We start from the raw sequence: 19,892 nt of genomic DNA on the forward strand, positions 1-19,892 counted from the left end.
AATTATAAATTAAAATAAAGAAATTTCCGACGACGTATTTTTAAAAGTTATCATCGTAACGAATAATAAATATAGCAATACAAACTAAATGAGTAACAATGCACATATTTTATCTAGCATGCTAGAATATTTTAAATATTAGCACATGTGAAAGGAAAACAGACATCTTATTCCATTGTGGATACAAATTTATTCAACACTTTTTAAAGGATATGTGGGGCTGGGGAGATAGCTCAGCAGAATAAGCACTTCCCTGGAAAGCACAACAGCCTAAGCTCAGTCCCTGGTTCCGGAAAAAAAAAAAGATATGTGGCAACAATTAACTATGAAAATAAATATGCTTTGGTTCAGAAAATTAACTTCAACTTTTTAATGGAAATACACTGGTAAGTATACAAAATGTGAACACTCCAGAAAGCACTAACGGGATATTTAAGTTTTTATATTACATCATTACTCCTAGCCATGTTCTATGAAGCAGCTTCCTAAAACTCAGAAAGCTATTATTTTTTCATTTAGTATTTGGCACAGGGTTTTACTATGCAGCTCGGACTCACAATGATCCTCCTGTTTTCAACCTTCCCAATGCTGGGATTACAGGCATGTGCCACCACACCCGGACTCAGTCACTGGCTTAGCATGCCCCTGGGCACAACTAGTGTGGCATGCCGGCCCCAGGATCAAAGCCTGGTGCCTGAGCTTGCTGAAGCAGGTGCTTGGTACTCTGAGCTATCTCGCCAGCCCAGAGGGCTATTTTTGTACTGCCATGAAAAAATGTCTGTGATAAATTAATTAGAGAAGAAAACACAAGATATAGAATAATAATCTTGTAACATGTAACAAATTAGGTTAACGTAATTTATTTAAAATTTAGAATATCTTAGTAAATAGCTTCATTACTTTTTCTAGGAATGGGCTGGTACGTTTATTCCAAAATTGTATGACTTGGTTCTATATATTTAAGTGCTGACAGCACGTAAATACATATTTGTAATAAAATTATTTAATTTCTTTATTTGCCAAATAAATTAAAATTGTAAACAACTGATTTCATCCTGACATAGCTCCTATCATGTTTTCAATTGTTTTTCATTCAATAAAGTAAAAGTGGATCAGATCCACCACATCTAATAAAATGATAGTTATTTTGTCTCTCCAGGACAGAAGAACACGGTAAAACATACACAGCCAAAGATATTCTGCTTTTTTTTTCCTCACATCCCTAGGGCAGACAGTAAATTTAAGATTCTTTGGTTAGGATGGTTATGAATCCCCAAGGCCTTCCTCAACCTCAGTATAGCTTTCGCGGCACCCAGGAGACCTCTCCTCCAGTTGTGTAACACAGTCAAAACCTAGAAATAGACCTCTCTGCACTGAGCTGTGGAGCTCAGGGTCCTGCAGAGAAGGGCAATCTGCAGGTACTTCTGAAAGGGAAAGGCCATTTGTTATGCAGTGAGCTACTTCAGAGATAGGTAAGATCAAGTACCATCTGGACCTTCAAGCCAGTTCAAGCAAATTGTTATGAGAATAATTCATTAAATTTAATTTAGCAAAATTTAAATTTGAAAATTAAAAATAGTAACTAGTTTTTCAGTTTGGTGTTGCTGAGTTTGGATATATGTGATTTGAAGATTATGTAGCTCTAGATTTCTTAATTTTCATGACTGTGCTTTTCACGCTAATAGACTTCTCCAAGTCCTGAAGCTAGTGTCTTATGAATAGAATTTCAAAGCATGCAGACAAGATATGCGTTTGCAGATATAACTCACTTCCATAAAAGTCACTGTAAACTCTTTGGATAAAAGAATTATTCTGGGGCTGGCAAGACAGATCATGGTGTAAAGCACCTGCTTAGGCAAGTTTAGGCAGGCGCAGGGGACCACTATATATATGTAAAATTATATATATATATATATATATATATATATATATAAAATGCAACTACATAATATATCAATACTGAATGCATGATATAAATATATATATATGGTAAAATACTACATATATACTATATATATTATAGTATTTTATATAAATGCTACTATAAAATACTGTATATATATCATTCATTCAGTATTGATATATTATGTAGTTGTATTTTACATAAGATATAAATAATAATTAATCTAGTTGCCTATATAATATCAAGTACCAGTTTCCAGTAATTATGTACCAAATGCACCACTGAGATACAAAGGTAAGCCATCACCAAGTATTCCTTAATTATTTTTTCATAAAAATTTCATTTTTCCTTTCTTCTGGTATTTCTCTCCATATCTCAGGTCATTTCTCTGCCTTGTCCTTTTTCTGTTCTTCCTTTTATCCAAATAAATTTAAAACAGTCTTATCCACTAGAACTAATAAAATGCATGATCTTACATTTTTATAGTGTATTCAAAAATATACATAGTACATTAAAGTGATTATAGATACAGACATGTACATGTATATATAAGCATTCATATAAGTATCATGTATACTATTTATTTATGAAAAGAATGTCAATCCAATAATACATATAGTTTTAATATATAGTCTTGAAAAACACAAACCATGAGATATTTTTGTTTTATAGAAGTATTTTTAAATTTTCTATGATTGGTTTTCTTTTATAGTGAAATAAATATAAGATTGTATTTTATAAGGAATATATTTCATTTATGCATAGATTTATGTTGAGTTGAGTATTCTGAAAGTTCAGGAGCAATTACTAATTGATTAGGTTTTAGGCGATTTCCTAAGTTTTGCTATATTTATTCTGTTGTCTCACGGAATTTGACCTTGGGACAATAAATATAGTGCCATTATTATAAATTTATGATAAAGAAAACTGGGATTCAGTACAATCAGATATTCGCTTCACTCACTAAGTCAGTTATGCCCTTCTTTAAAATTTACTTTTCAAAAAAACCTATTCTTTTTTGGAAAAATATCTCTGAGAAACCAAAAGCCTGAAATTTCAAGTATGCACACTCTAGTTGATAAGGAAAAAAAAAGACAATACATATTTCAAAAATTTGTGAATAAAATACTAGAGGTGAATAAAAGAATAAAAAACCAAAGTTTGTTTAATTCTGTGTCAGATGATAGGGGAATACTGTTGGGAAGAAATATTGCCTGTGATTAATTAAAGATTAATTAATGATTGAACATAAGTGCAATGTATTTGAAAGACACAGAGAACATTGAATGATCTAGTCAGAGTGATTCATATAAAGAGATAAACTTATAAAGAGAGATCTCCAAAATATATGAATAACGTATTCACTGAGAAATAGAGCTCTCAGAAAAGAAAGTATTAGCATTTATGCTAAAATACCAATGATTACAGTGGAAAATAGTGGTGAGATTTCTTTAAAATGAGCTCCACTTAGTGTTTATTCTTAGTCATTCCTTCTGACAGTCCTAGGGAGTGTAAGATTAGCATTCTCATTTTGAACACAAAGAAGTAGGTACAAAGAGAATTTAATCAAAGACAAACTCTAGTAATGGATAGGGAAAGAATTCAAACTCTGACAATCTGGTTCCTGACTTTATGTTCCTTGTAACCACAGTATCAACAAGATGAAAAAAAAGGAAGCATTAAATGGATGATTGATTCACCAATAATACTTCTGAACAAAACACAAGAGAAAGTTATAATGGATAAAGAAAAAGGATTAATTAATCTTCACGTTGAGGGCACATATTTGAATTCCCTGTGAAGCATCTAGATTGACATCTATGTGTTTTAGTTAAATATACATGCCCTCACAAAAGATAATCTGGGGAAGTGTGGGGTTTTAAACTTAACGCTTGTAAAAACTTCAATTTTCTAGGTATCTGAAATAGATTAAAAACAAACCAGCAGAGAACAAGAAAGTCAAACACAATATAGAATGTATGCTTCTTTATTCAAAGGAAGCCTTAAATTTATGGGGGGGGGATAGGTACATACAGAGTTAGGGCTTTTTGAAATAGGAAAAATATGCTGAATGAAAATATTTAAACAAACCTTAATGAGATCAAACAACTCATTATGTATAATGTTCTATGTTTAATATACAAAGTTTGGAATTCGTCTATATTTCTATAATTTCCTCCAAGAATCAAGTCCTTTCGCAAATGGGGTGACATTTCCTTTATGAATAAGTTGAAAAGGAGAAATGAAAGAGGACTCCAGAAAACATACACGTTAATGATTACATATTTAGTATTAGTAAGAAGTCATGCAAAAGACAAATATTTATTTTTGGTCAGTTTTATTGGGCTGTTACTTATATAAAATAAAATAAATCAATTTTACCTGGACACCATAGTTTAAACCTGTAAACCCAGCCCTCGGAGATACTAAGGCAAGAATATTGCAATCTTCACTATGAAAACATTGTAAATTTTAAGAGTAAATTTTGATGTTTTAAAAACAGATAAAGTTTTTCATACCAATCATGGTGTGAAATACATGTATCTCACTAAAAGTCTGTGCAAGTCCATTTGTTACTTATCTTTTCACACTCCTGATCAGCCTTCTGGTCAGCCTTTTATCACTATGACTTTTACTTTTCTAAGATCAGTAAAATATCATAGCATTTGCTTTTTTGTATTTGTCTTCTTTCACATAGTGTGTAAGTGACCTATCATGTTTTTATATTGCTTTTTCATTTTTAAAGTAAACTGCATGCATTACAGTTCATTTATCTGCTCAATTTTGTTACTATGTTTCTTTTTAGGTTTTTTGCTATCTTAAAGCTTTTGGAATTGTTTCGTATGAACATATATGTGGGTATGTGTCTTTACTTCTTTGTGTAAATTCTTTGGAATGGTCCCCAGGTAATAGTAACTATATGATCAATCTATATGTGTTTTCTCTGAAGAAAATCATCTAAATATTTTCCAAAGGGGCTGCAGAATTTTTCACACCATTGACAAAATGAGATCATTCTTGTTTGTTGCATCTTCACCAACAACATTTGATATTCAATGTTGAGTTCTTCATGTCTTGCTTTTATAATTCCATGCATAATCAAGCTCTAATTTGGTTTCTAACTCCCCTGACATATTTCTTTTTTGCAGGTTTCACGCGTCCTGGGCTGTGGTCTTCCATTCATCTCATCATGTTGGCTCTCAATGGCTCTTCTTCTTGGCCCACTTTTTCCTTCATTGGTATTCCTGGTCTGGAGGCTGCACACATGTGGATCTCCATCCCCTTCTGTCTCTTGTATCTGATTGCTCTAGGGGGTAATGTTCTTCTTCTCATTCTAGTTAGAGTGGAGCAGAATCTTCATGAACCCCAGTTCTATTTTCTGGCCATGTTAGCACTCACTGACCTTGGTCTTTCACTGTCAACAATGCCCAGTGTCTTGGCAATCTTCTGGTTTGATGTCCATAATATTGGCCTTAATGCCTGCCTGACACAAATGTTCTTCATCCACACCCTGTCCTCAGTAGAGTCGGGTGTCCTGGTGGCCATGGCTTTTGACCGGTTGGTGGCCATCTGTGCCCCACTGAACTACAACAGGATATTAACCCACTGCACTGTTGCCTGCCTTAGTGGTGCTGCCCTCCTACGAGGTGCCACTCTACTGGCCCCCCTGCCTTTTTTCCTCAGGGCCTTTCCTTTCTGTGGAACTAATGTTCTCTCACACTCCTATTGCTACTACCCAGATATGTTAAATCTGGCCTGTGGGGATGTTACTTTCAGCAGTGTCTACGGACTGGTGTGTGTACTCTGCACTTTTGCAGTGGATGTTATTTTCATTCTCATTTCCTATGTGAAGATCCTGGGCACTGTTATGAAACTGGGCTTCCAAGACAGAAATTGGAAATCGCTGCACACCTGTGCCTGTCACCTATGCACAGTGCTTGTGTTTTACTTGCCCCTCATCAGCCTTGCAGTACTGCATCGCTACAGCCAGGAGACCCCCCCAATTCTATACACCACCATGAGCAATGCCTACCTCCTCATGACACCACTGCTAAACCCTCTTGTCTACAGCCTCAAATCCAAGCAGATCCAAGCTGCCCTGCGCAAGAGATTTTGGGTACAACGTGTTGTCGCTGGAGAATGAGATTTACTGCATATTGGAAAGTGCAACCATTGAAAAATCAATGCTATTCGGGAGCTACTGTCTGCCTAATAGTATTCTAGGCATCATGAATTCAAATACAAAACAACACAGTGGTTTTTTTCCCCCTTTTGGGGGGGGAATTAAATTGGGAGTGATGGTATAAACCTGTAATCTCAGGACGCTGGGAGGTTGAAGAAGTAAAATCACAAGTTAAAACCCAGTCTGGGTAATTTAGTGATGTAATGACATACCTCTCAAAACTAAAGATAAAATTAGCTGGGGAATATAACTCATCAGTGAGTCTTCAGGTTGAATATCCAGTACTGCAGATGAAAACAGGAAGATTAAGGTGGAAAAGACAAGCAGAATGTTTAAGCAAAGGACTGTAAAGGGAGTCATGGGTGACAACTGGTAGGAATAAAAAGAAATGGCAACATAAATCCAGTTTTAAAGATTTTGGTATATATGATGAATGAAAATTATATCAATGCAAAGTTGAAGTCTTTATCTCTGGACAGCAAATGATCAATAAATTGCAAGTACTATAGAGAAACCAAGATGTCACATAATACTGATTACCTACCAGTGCTACTTAAACTGAGGCATTAAAATTTCAAAACTGAGGCTGGAGAGATAGCTCAGCAGTCTAAGCACCAGCCTGGAAACCACAAGGACTTGGGTTCGATCCCCTGATCCCCAGCAGGCTGTGCTGGCCCCAGAATCCTGGATGCGCTGTGCCAACCCGAAACAAGGTGCAGTGGCACACGCCTGTAATCCAAGATCTGGGGAGCTGAGAGAAGAGGGTCACTATAAGTCTGAGCTGCGTAGTGAGACCCTGTACCAAGTAAATAAATAAATAAATGGTTAAATAAAATAAACTACAATTTCAAAAGTGTTGATGAATTTATGATTCTATGTTTGATACTGATTGATTGATGTTCTGAACATTGCAGTGTTTAGTAAAAGACAAAAGAGCTGTCCAAATGGTACTGGCAAAAAGCAGACCTGAGGATCAATGGAACAGATTAAAAGATGCAGACATAACTGAAAACACACCCAGCCACCTTACCTTTGACAAGAGGTCAAACATGTTCCCTGCAGGAAAGATAGCCTCTTTAATAAATGATGTTGGAAAAAAACTGGCTTTTTGCATGCTGAAGACTTAAAATATACCCATGCCTATCACTATACACAAAACTAGCATCAAAATGGATCAAAGATTTAAATATTAAAGCTTAAACACTAAATCTTCTGGAAGAGAAAGGAGATAGAAATCCTTTTTTAAATATTTTATTATTTTATTTTAGAGTAAAAACAAATAGCAGAAACAAGGACAAAAACAAAGTAACAAGTGACAGTGTACATGATACAGAGTTTCAAAGAAACAACAATTGGAATCTTATTTTCTTTAAATGTATTTAGTTCAAGGTCTACAAGTTCTTACTATACAGATTAGACTCATAGTGATCCTCCAGTTTTCAGCCTCCAAGCACTGGGATTACAGGTACTTGCCACCATAGCCAGTTTCAGTGACCCTCTCAGTGTGCCTCGGGGGTAGGGCAGGCACAGCATAACAGGAATCAAATCCTAGCCACTGTGCTCTGCCTAAGCAGGTGCTTTAATCCACTGAGCTATCTGGCTGGCCCTGGGATCACATCTTTTTGAAAAGTTTCTACACATCAAAGGAAGTCACCAGGCCAGTGAGATAGCTCAGGGGACGAAGTGCTTGCTTTGGCAAGAACAGGGACCAAGTTTGATTCCCAGTCCTGCTTGCCAAGCCTGCTCCACTCCTGGGGAATGCTGAGCCTGCAACAGAGTCTGGGTGTGGTGGTGCACACCTGTACTTCCAGGGCTGGAGAGACTGAGAACAGGAGAATCACTACAAGTCTGATGTACATAGTGAGACCCTGTACCAAATATACAAATGAAAAAAAAATTAATTAAAAGGAAATCATCAACAGAGTAAAAAAAAACACCAAAAAAAAACATGAATTGGGAAAAAATTTGTAGTGGTCTGTCCTTCAGATGAAGGACTCCTGTCTAGAACCTATAAAGAGTTCAAAAATTTCAGGCATCCAAAATTCAAAGACGCAATCCAAAATTGAGCATCTGAGATAATATATACTTCATAAGTGAAGAAATACAAATGGAAAATAAATCTATTTTAAAATGTTCAACATCATTGGTCATTAAATAAATGCACTTAAAATAATGCTGAGCTACCATCTTATGCCAGAAAGAATGGCTATCATTAAGAAGTCAAGCAATAACAAATGCTGGAGATGCTGTGGATTAAAAAGAACCCTTCTCCACTGTTGGTGGGAGTACAGACTGGTGCAACCGTTATGGAAATCAGTATGGTGATTCCTCAAAAAGCTAGGATTGGAGGTTCCATTCAAGCAAGCTATTCTCAGGTATTTTTCCAAAAGAACTGAAGTCATCATACCACAATGATATATGTGCACCCGTGTTTATAACAACGCAATTTGTCATAGCTAAATCTTGGAAACAACCCAAATGCCTATTAACTGAGGAATGGATAAAGAAGATGCGGTACTTTTACACAATGAACTGTTATTCAGCTATAAAAAAGATAAATTCAAGGCTTTTATACATAAATGGATGCAAGTAGAGACTATATTGGTAAGTGAAATAAATCAGATCCACATGTGCAAACATTGTGTTATCTTGCTACTGTAAGACCCTGAAAGTGTAAATAAAATTAGAAAGGTATAGTAGATACTGTGAAAAGGAAAGAATTTGTTCAATGGGAAGGAAAAACTGGAATGAGAAAAAGGACAAAAGAAAGAAGGCAAAAAGATTTATTTATGTATACACTCAAGATAGTTTGGATAATTATGCTGCCAATTTCAGATACTTTTGAAAGGAGCTGTTAAGTCTTAATTTTTTTTAATTCTCGTCATATTTTCCTTAGAATTTCTTATAACTTTTTTGTTATTGTTAGTATTTTCTTTAAACCAATCTTGCATGTTTATATCAGGTAACCTAAAGAATTAATTTGAAGATAATATCATGCAATACAACAACCTTTGTTGAATTCCTATTACTTTGTTGAGGGAAATTTGGTGTCATTTCCAATTTTGTTTATCTCTATTACCATTTTGTATTCTTTGAAAAAAATAAAATAAAAAGAGCCAGCAAGGTAGCTCAGCAGACTAAGTGCCTGCTTAGGCAACAGCAGGGACCGGGGTTTGATCCCCAGCACTACATACACCACCGGACCTGCCCGCACGCACATTGAGCCAGCCACTGAACCCATACTAGTAATTCAGCCCTAGGTAGGCTACAAAACAGGAGGATCACTATGAGTCTGAGTTGTATAGTGGGACCCTGCACAAAATATGTAAACAAACAAAATAAAAATATAAATACAAATAAATAAGATAGATAGATAGATAGATAGATAGATAGATAGATAGATAGATAGATAAAAAGAGCTGTCTGAAAAAAATTTATGGGTCTGCCAAATGGATATTTTATTAACAAGCACATTGTTATTTCACTCTAAAATTTAAAATTTATTTGTAATTTGAAATTATTCTGATAATTTCATAATCAGAATATTTACATCATGAATTTTGAAAAAAAAGGATGTATCTCTCTTCTTTAACATTGTTTTAAAGAGAGAAAGAAAAACCAAAAAAATGAATACCAAATTTCAAAATAAGATGATAGGAAATTAACAATGTTTATAATATTGCATAGTATAATATATTTATATTGTGTTATCTTCAAAGTAGTTACTCAGATTGCAAGATACAGGTATATAAACTTGAACAAGTAATATAAGCACTAACTGTTCTTTTCAGTGAACTAATAGAAATTAGTAGGATGATTATCTTAGCTATCTTGTATATATGTATAGTGTTCTGTTTATTTTCCCTTCCTTATTTTTTCCTTTCCCCTCTACAGTTCCAGTTATTCTTTCCTTTTGAGTAGTTTCTTTCCTTTTCGCAGTATGTACTGTATATTTTGGATTTTATTTAATTTTTCATTTTCTTATACTAGGGAGATAATACAATATTTACACATATGAGTGTGATTTATTTTGCTTGTAAGTTTGGGCTCCAATTGTATCCATTTACCTATAAAAATCTTGAGTGTATCTTTCTTTATAGCTGAGTACTACCTTTTTTTCTTATATATTTGGAACAGGGTCTCACTGCGAAGCTCAAACTAGTAGTGATTTTCCTGTTCTCAGCCTCTTCACTGCCGGGATTACAGGCCTGCCCTACCATGTCCAATCTCAGTGGCCGATCCAGCATGCCTGGAGGCAGGGCCAGTGTGGCCTGTGGTGCCAAGGATCGAACCCTGGGGAGGGTCTAACAGACTGCCTGGCAAGCACAAGGACCTGGGTTCAGTTTCCAGTACCTTATGCTATGCCAGCCTCGCACTGTGCCGGTCACTAAAGCTGGGTGTGGTGGCACACACCTGTAATCATAGCAGGGGGAAGCTGAGACAGGTGGATCACTATGAGTCCAAGTTGTGTAGTGAGATCTTGTACCAAATAAATAAATCTGTTAGAAAATAAAATTGACAAAACATATTATAACATTTTAGTACATTTTAAATAAATATATTTTAGAGAAAATTGTAATTATGGAACTAAACCTATGTTTTTAAGCTAGGTAAAATCTCCATTAATTTCTGGATATATTACATAAACCACATAAGTGGCAACATACTTTCTTCCTTTTGATTTATCACTAAATTATGACTTGGCTATTGTTCTCTATAAGATGTGCCATTATATCATAGTTTGTCTCCTAATGAAATGGTTAAATGTGATGAACATTAACCATGCATTAGATAGTCATAAGTACTCTATGTATATTGTATTTCATCTATCAACATCCTTAGAAAGTAGATATTGTGATCAACTGCTTTTTAAAATGTTATTTTAAAGAGTAAAAACCAAAACAAAAGCAAGACAAATAACAAAAACAAAGACAATAGCTCAGCAAACTAAGCACCTGCTTAGGCAAGCTCAAGGACCAGGACTCAATCCCCAGCACCACAGGCAGCAGGGCTGAGCAGGCGACTGAGTCCAGGCCTGGTGGCCCTTGCTTGTAATCCCAGCTCTTGGGAGGCTGAAAACAGGAAGATCACTATGAGTCCAATCTGTGTAGTGAGACCCTGTAGACCCTGCACTAAATACATAAAAAAAAGACATTAGTCGACTACCTCTCATCTTGTTCTTCTAAATATGTATCATTTGTACCTCCTTTTTGCTACAGTGGCTCTGAAGCACGTTTCATTGTTTTCTGTGGATGCCAAAGCAGATAGATTTCAGAAGCTTTTTTTTCAGTATAACCAATACATGCATATCTTAATTAAATGTGAAATTCAATTTACCACAACTGAAGAAAATCAAGTTATATTATATAGATGACAAATCTTTTTATACTGCTTTGTTATATTTTTCTTTAATCTCTCATTAAGTTCTTATGGTGAATGAAAGTTAGAGTATAATGGCTTTGGAATAAGAAGCATAAAATGCAAACATTCAAAAAATACTGAAAAATTTTCTCTGCTTTGTCATTTGGAATATTTTCTCTTTAGATTATCCAAAACTTTGCAACAAAATACATATTCATATAATTATAAATTATTTTAACCAGATTTCAGTTTGTAGTTACATATGGGGAATTCTCATAGTAAATTTTACAGAATTATTTGTTCTGAAATGAGTCCCAACCTAACTAATGTAAGCTCTAAAATCGAGGCTGTCCAAATAGCTTAGGCCAGCCAAATAGCTCAGCAGACTAAAGCACCCGCAAACAGGCTCAGGGTCTGAGGTTCGATACCCAGGCTTGCTGTACCGGCCCTGGGGCGCGCTGAGACAGCAATTGAGACTGGACGTGCTGACGCACGCCTGTAATCCCAGCTCTTGGGAGGCTGTAAACAGGAGAATCACTATGAGTCTGATCTAGTAGTGAGACCATGAACACCCTGTAGCTCCTTCCCTAACATACAGGGGAAAAAAAAAAAGAAAAGAAAAAAAATATTTATTTATTTATTTATTTATTTATTTATTTATTTATTTATGTAGTACAGGGTCTCGCTACACAGCTCAAACTCACAGTGATGCTGCTGTCTCAGCTTCCTCAGCGCTGGAATTACAGGCGTGTGCCACCACAGCCAGCTTTGGTGACTCTCTACACCTGCCAAGAGTTCCAGGAGTTCAATCCCTGGAGTGCCATGCCGGCCCCATCCCCAGGGCTCTCTGAGACAACGATTGAGACTGGGCATGGGGGCGTGCGCCTGTAATCCCAGTGCTTGGGAGGCTGAAAACAGGAGGATCACTAAGAGTCTGATCTGTGTAGTGAGATCCATACACCCTGTCCTAAATACATTTAAAAAAACAATCCTAAGACCTCCATTCAGGTGCAAGTTCACATGATGAGCGTGATCACTCCGCATATCTAAATGGTGATGATAAATGTAATAATAAAAAACAAATTGAATTTATAAGTGTAGTAAATGCAGCACTATTATCATTTTTTCCAGCCATAGCACTATGACTGCATTTTAAGAGCATTTGTAGTATTGAACTTTGTGTCACTTCAAAACATACTTTTCTTTCAGTATCTATTTATCTTTGTTTTCGTATTCATGCTTTTCACATAACAGTATACTTTCATACTCTGGTTTCTCTTCAGATCGTATACATCTTTCGCCTTTTACTTTAAAGTATTTTTGAAATCTAAAACACTAGTTCTTTTTTTAATCTTTTAAAATATAAATCATTTCTAACCAAGGATTAAAAATATTTTCTATGAGACTATCTCCCAGAGTTTTTAGTATGTTAGTTTTCTTTTTTTTTAATTTTTTTTTCATCTTTTATTTCTTTATTTATTTGGTACAGAGTCTTGCTATGCAACTTGGATTCAGTGATCCTCCTGTTTCAGCCTCCCCAGTGCTGGGATTACAGGCGTGCACCATCCTGGCCTGTTTCATGGCAGGCAAGCACCAGGGTTCCGGGGCTGGCATGCCATCAGGAACCTGGCATTGAACCTGGTTACTTGCACATGTCAGGCAGGAGCTTAGACTACTGAGCTATCTCCTCAGCCCCTGTTATGTTACATTTCAAACTTAGGTCTAATTTTAATTATAGTTAATTTTGTATATGGAATACAGTTATTTTACCAAATGCAGTTATTGTTCTACCATCAATATTCGTTGAAAAAGATCAGATTTTACCTATTAAATTCTCCTGATATAACTGCCAAAAATCTATCATGTATATGTGGTCTATATCTGAACAATCTAATGTGTTGTAATAAACTGTGTGACAATCCTTGTGCTCCTACCTCCCATGTGCTATGATGACATGATGATGACAATTAAAATAACATACTGTAATCTTTTCACCTTTAATTTCAAAATCACTTGACTCCTCTAAATCCCTTGTTCACTAGTGATTTTTAGATTCATTATAATGTATCAATTGATTGTCCATTATTGAGTAATGATTTTTTAAAGTATATCAGGACTCATCTTAGAAAATAAGGCATCATTATTGGATGACTTTGCTGAATTCATGCACTTACAATATATAAACGGCAATGAAACACCCATCTCTAACCAAAGTAAACAAAAAAGGGGGATATAAATGAAGTTCCCTTTTGTAGTAAACATAGATAGATAGATAGATAGATAGATAGATAGATAGATAGATAGATATAGATATATATCTGTATATACAAAATAGTTAGCACAGATATACAGCTACTTTCTCTTAGTACAATGAGAAGAACATTTTGAACTAATAGTGTTTAGAGAAGATATTATGCCTGCATCTTATACTATGAATAATGAAGATAACAATATGCAATGTATTAATTATTGTAACTGTCCTACTAACCTGTTTGGAAACTGTCATTGCTACTTCTATCTCAATAAAATTATTTTAAAAGAATAAGAAAATAAGGCATATCTGAATCTTGTCTTTTTTTCCTTTCAAATCACCACAAAGAAAACCAGCTATCATAAATATCTCATTAAGATTTTAACATCTGTTTGTGTCTGATAATTAATAACTGGATTTCTCTGTCTGCTCCAACCTCAGAGTCATCAAGTAACTTTATGTTTGAGAAGCCTGTGGTTGAAGATTCCTAAACAACTTTTTACCCCCATTAATCTCACAGAGTCTAAAAATGTGAAAAATACTAGAACAATTGTTGTGCTAAGAATGTGTGCTTTATGCATTTGCGTTTTACTGACAAAACTAAAATTGGAGAGCAGGAGAAGCTCAGAGGGAGGGAGGGAGAGTCAGGGACATGAGAGAGACCCCTGGGAGAAGGACTGAAATTTTTCATTCAATACCTTTGGGACCATAACCAAAGCAATAAATACTCCCATAAAAATTCAGTCAGTGAAAGGGCTGTGCCAGCCCAACCATGTTCTCAGCCAAAATCACCAAGGTAAATTAAAACATTGGAGTGATGTGGAATCTACCCAGCATATGGAAGGAGAAGAAAAACTGAAAAGCAGAATGTAATGATTACATTTCTTTTTCTTGAGCTCATGAAGCCCTTTGGAATAAAGGTAAAACTTCATTTCATTGATGTTTGTCTACTGAGTCTATTCTGGGGTACCATTCATCTGCCACACCACCTCTGCTGAAGGGTATGACTTGTAATTAGTGCAATATAACTTTCAGTGAAATTGGGAGGCTTTAGTTGGGCACCTGGGGTTAAAGAACTGTGTCACACTCCTCCAAAATAATGGCATAAACTCAATGGCTTTTCTTTATATAGTCAAATATGCCCTAACCCTCATTTTTTCCCTGGAAATAGGCTCAAAATGTATTTATTCTCATCCAGTCCTTTCTTTATAAGTCATTCTCCACACAGAATCCATGGCAACTTTTCTTAATCGAAAATGTATGTGAATCAACCAAGCGCTCTGCTTCTCTAACCTGGGCTACACTTCCAGGTATTCTCTCAAACATAGTCAGAGGGCGGTTACTCAGTCTCTCTTCTGAGTGGCAGTATTCCTTTCCCTATGCCTTTTCCTAATACCTTTCAGGTGATCTATTTCATTCTACATACTCATAGAAACATCTTTGTGTTAATGTAATACCTGGATTCTGTCAGTAAGGAAGTCTGGAAATGGCTGTATTTGCTTCTGAAATCTAATTCTATATACTGTTCAAAGAGTTAAATGTAGTATCTTAGCCCCTAGACATATATGTAGTTTGGCAGAGTAGTGAATATCAGTAAGTTTTGAAGAGAGAAGTGGAAATCTCCCCTATTGACTGTTACAGTAATCCAAATTGTACCTGTAATTTTTTAAACTTTTTACTCTTAGGAAAATAACTATGTATATCTAGTAAAAGTGTTCTCTCATATTAGAATGACTTTACAAGGAATGAAAACTGCTCAATTTAGTTTTCTTCTTAGACACTTTAAAACATTCTATTGTATCTTGATACAATAGAAAATAGGTCACTTAGCTTACCATTTACAAATATCAGTATGATCAGACTTCTGTCATACTATTTATATGACCGTACTTTAATATGATACACTTCTTCAAGTTATTTTTAGTAATGATATCTAGATGAAAGAAGTTTGAGGAATAAATTCTCTCAGAATAATGTGCACTATTAAAAACAAGAGATGCTTTTTCAATGTATCCTCAGAGCATAAAACAACCCCTTACCTACAGTCTGTGTGCAATAAATATGCCATGGCTTAAATGATGTATAAATGGATTCCAAAGAGAAGATAAAAACATAATTTATACTGAGAGATTTTTCAAGGGGAACTGAGCTACATGAGAAATATTAGAAAATGGACTCTTTATAGGACTCAAAAGCATATATTTTATTGTTTAAAAAGTGAAATTTGAGATAACCAACACAGGATTTAAAGAGATGCAGGTTTCTAAGTTAACAGATTCCTTTTTCTTATCTTCATAGATCAGAATGTAGCAATCCTGTCGTGTGATAATACATAAATTATAGATATTATGAAATGTCTAAAGTTTAATAATTTTCTATTTGTGTAACAGATGAAAATGTACCTGATTTTATGACCTTCATCGGATGTGAAATACAGGCCTATTTCTGTCCTTCATTATTAAAAAAAATACCCATATCCTTCATGTTGTTATTTTGCTTATTGATTTGTTCACATACTTAAAATATTGTGCATAAACCTTTCATATTATTCTTCTTACATAATTGCATATTTTTATCCTCAAAAATGTAGGTTATATATCTAAAATTTAGATTTATAGTCTAAATATGTTTTCTGTCCAATTATCCCTGTCCTGATCGTCTTTCTCCCTCATATTTTATTAGTTTAAGTTTTGGATTATTTATTTTGGTATTTACATTTTTTATCAATAATTTTTTAATAACTTTTGTTGCTCATAGATAATTTCTAATAAAAGTTCTAGCTTATTAGAAAGAACCAAATCTTGTGTCATTTTATTCCCTGTAAGTCTTTTGTTCCTCGTCTTTAGCAATCAACAGGGCCATTTATCGACATTTCCGTCCTTTCAATATGACATTTCACTTTTTCCTCCTTAGGTTATGTGTCTGAAAAGTGTTCTTGAGCAGAGCTTCTCGATGTTTTCCATGTCGGAATTCAACACCACAGCCTCTCAGCCTTCTCTGTTCGCCCTCACAGGCCTCCGAGGGTTAGCAGGCTCCCGCTTGTGGCTGGGACCACTCCTGAGCCTGATGTACGTCATTACGATGGTAGGAAACTGCACAGTGATATTCTTGGTGAGGAAAGAACGGAGCCTTCAGGAGCCTCAGTACCTTTTCTTGTCCATATTGGCTGGGGCTGATATTGTGTTGACTGTCTCCACACTTCTCTCAGTGCTCAAGGTCTTTATCTTTGGTCTCTACGAAATCGCATTTGACAGTTGCCTTACCCAACTCTTCTTCATCCATACCTCCTCTTCCATGGGCTCAGGGATCCTGTTGGCCATGGCCTTTGACCGCTTCGTGGCCATCAGCAAGCCCCTGCAGTACACCACCATCCTTACCAGCTCGCGAGTCACCAAAATGGGCCTGGCGGCCTTGCTGAGGGCCACAGCTCTCATGACCCCACTGCCCATCCTGCTAAAGCGGCTGCCTTTCTGCAAGGGCCGGACACTCTCCTATTCCTATTGTCTCCACCCTGATGTCATGAAGCTAGCTTGTGGGCAAGTCAGAATCAATATTTTGTATGGGTTGGTTTTGGTTATCCTTTCTTTTGGGATTGACTTTCTACTCATAGCCATTTCTTATGCTCTGATATTTCGAGCAGTGCTGGGTATTGCTTCTAGAGAAGGACAGCTGAAGGCACTCAACACCTGTCTGTCGCACATCTTTATTGTGTTTATTTATTATGGCCCTCTCCTGGCAATTACTGCAATGCATCGAATCAGCTTAAGAAGTTCTCCAATAGCACACGCCGTCCTCGGGAATATCTACCTTTTCGTGCCTCCGATGCTCAACCCAGTTGTGTACAGTCTGAAGACCAAGCAGATCCATGAGGCTCTGAGAAAATCTTTTAAGATCCAGAGAAGCTGAACAATTAGGAAAGTTAATGATGGTTTAGGTGAGGGAAAAAATGTAATTTTTCAATTTCATAATCCTTTAATAGATCCTTGTTGTACTTTGCATCTAGTCCATGGAAATAGATATAAATATAATAAATTATGGATTTATGAATAAAAGCAATATATATTCATAATATCTTCTTTGCTCCTACATTTCTTGATATGTGGCTTGAGATATTTAACAAACAAAATAGAAACAAATGAGAAGGGTTGATTATACTATTTATATCATTCCTTGTCCTAGGCAGGTCTATTATTGTTTCTATTTCCAAATGAAATTTATATTTTAACAGTTTTTTTCAAGTACCTAATGAATTCAACAGACCTCTTGCCCTATTCTCCAACTTTCTACTTTGCTTCTTTTCTTTTTTCTATCATTTATTCTATACTCTAAAAATTCTGCCTCTTCTTTTGCACTCTCTAATAGAACAAACTTGGCTGTGTCTTCACTTTATCATAGTCTAAAGGCTCAAATGTGTTCATCTGTATCTTCTACACCAATTTACTGTATCAAGTTGCAAAGTGTCTAGGTCTTATACAACATTCAGAAATATATCCATGTTGTTTTGTTCATTTATCTAAGAATTGAATCATATCCAAGAAAATTCTACCCATCTTCCTCATCAATATATGGAAGTCCATAATTATTAGAAAGATGTTCATCTCAAGTTTGCTATCATTTACAGCAGTGTTAGTTTATTTACTGCTCTTTATTTGTTCCACAGTTATGGAATTCATGATACGTATCATTTGGAGATGCTCTTCTTAGGAGACAGCCTACAAATTTTGTAGCAAAAGAGATACACAATTAGTTTTAAATGTGAGGAGCTCTTGACTCTTGACTCCCTTCCACAAAGAGCCCCAAGCATCTGGCTTGCCCTGATTTTATTCACTCAGTCATGAGAAAAAGCGATCAGAATAACATGAGGTTTATATTCCTCTCACCATCTGAGTACATGTCTGAGTAAACATCTGGCTCTCAGCTATTTTGACTTTTCCTTAGAACCTGCAGTGTGTTAGCATTCTACACCAATGAACTGTATTAAGTTGTAAAGTGTCTAGATTTTAATACAAAATTCAGAAGGACCTTTCTCCTTAATGCTCACAGATGAGGCAAATTAGTTCTCAGTTCTTTCTGTCTGGTCTCCAATATTTCCCCCTTTTTGTTTGTATGACAACAGCAGAATATCAATCACTGCTCATCATTCCTAGAGGAAGTTATCCTTGTCTTGAAGTCTAGCCTTTCAATGAATACACCTCCACCTACAGGTGTAATATATTTTACTGACTTTTTTTCAGGGGCCCAGCACTATCCAACTCCTTATACTGTGACTAACTTAACTTTTACAATCCTCTGTAGAAGTACCCGTAACCGCCATGAGGAGTTAATGGGCAGAGACCATTCTGGCTACTTCTGGTGAAGAAGGCTGTCGTTGTGATTCATAGTCAGAGATAGCCCAGGGGTCTATTTAGAGCACCTTGATATATACTAAACAATTTCATCTTGGGTAGATTCTGAGTCTTTCTGCCACCAAAATAGTTCTCTTCAGTTGTCATCTGGAAGAAGGCTCCCAGAAAACTTGGGATAGACCCAAAATTGTAGATAGACTCAAGTTCCTCCCTGGATCTATCACACTTTTTCATGGTTATATAACACCAAGACAACTGGTTCTTTCCATTTTCCTGCTTTTGGGGATCACCACAACTTATACCTTCACTTTTCCCATACTTTTGTACTTTTGACCAATATAATTCCATTGAGGTGTTATCTGTATCAACAGGATTCAAAATATTAAGTGGAACGTTATAAATTAATGCAAACTGATGGCTTATTGTGATTTGTTTCCCTTTTATGTTTTTGTAATTGCCATTTTAATACCAAATGTGCACACTCAACAATAGTTTGTCCTTGAGAATTATAAGGAATTCCAGTGGAATTACTAAAGTTTTATCATTGCAAAAATCTTTAAAAACTTCTGCTTCTACAGGCAGGGCCAGTATCTGTTTTTGTCTTCTTAAGAACTCTCATCTTTGCAAGTGCTGAGAGACAATGTTGGATGTGTTCCAAGTTCTGGACTGCATGGCACATAGCATGCATAAAATGAGAGCATCTATTCTAACTATACATACTAGAGTTTGCCAAATTGGAATATATTTGTTACATCCATAGCTCATTCATGTAGCTTTCTAATGGAATTGATGTTGGTAATGTTCGGCACTCTGGCCAAGATTATAAAATTTAGTGTGCCCTTGATTTCA

At 35.6% G+C, this 19,892-nt stretch overlaps 2 protein-coding genes across 2 annotated transcripts; both read left to right on the forward strand.

Moving 5' to 3' along the window:
* The first annotated feature begins 5,093 nt into the window (after positions 1 to 5,093).
* LOC101572476 (olfactory receptor 51I2-like) lies at positions 5,094 to 6,047 on the forward strand. Its single transcript, XM_004641992.1, has one exon. The coding sequence runs from the start codon at positions 5,094 to 5,096 to the stop codon at positions 6,045 to 6,047; it is 954 nt and encodes a 317-aa protein (XP_004642049.1).
* Positions 6,048 to 16,659: 10,612 nt separating this feature from the next.
* Positions 16,660 to 17,604, forward strand: LOC101561202 (olfactory receptor 51I1-like). Its single transcript, XM_004642103.1, has one exon. The coding sequence runs from the start codon at positions 16,660 to 16,662 to the stop codon at positions 17,602 to 17,604; it is 945 nt and encodes a 314-aa protein (XP_004642160.1).
* The last annotated feature ends 2,288 nt before the right edge of the window (positions 17,605 to 19,892 follow it).

The sequence above is a fragment of the Octodon degus genome, unplaced genomic scaffold (assembly GCF_000260255.1).
Source record: "Octodon degus isolate 3935 unplaced genomic scaffold, OctDeg1.0 scaffold00146, whole genome shotgun sequence".
Classification (NCBI taxonomy): domain Eukaryota; kingdom Metazoa; phylum Chordata; class Mammalia; order Rodentia; family Octodontidae; genus Octodon; species Octodon degus.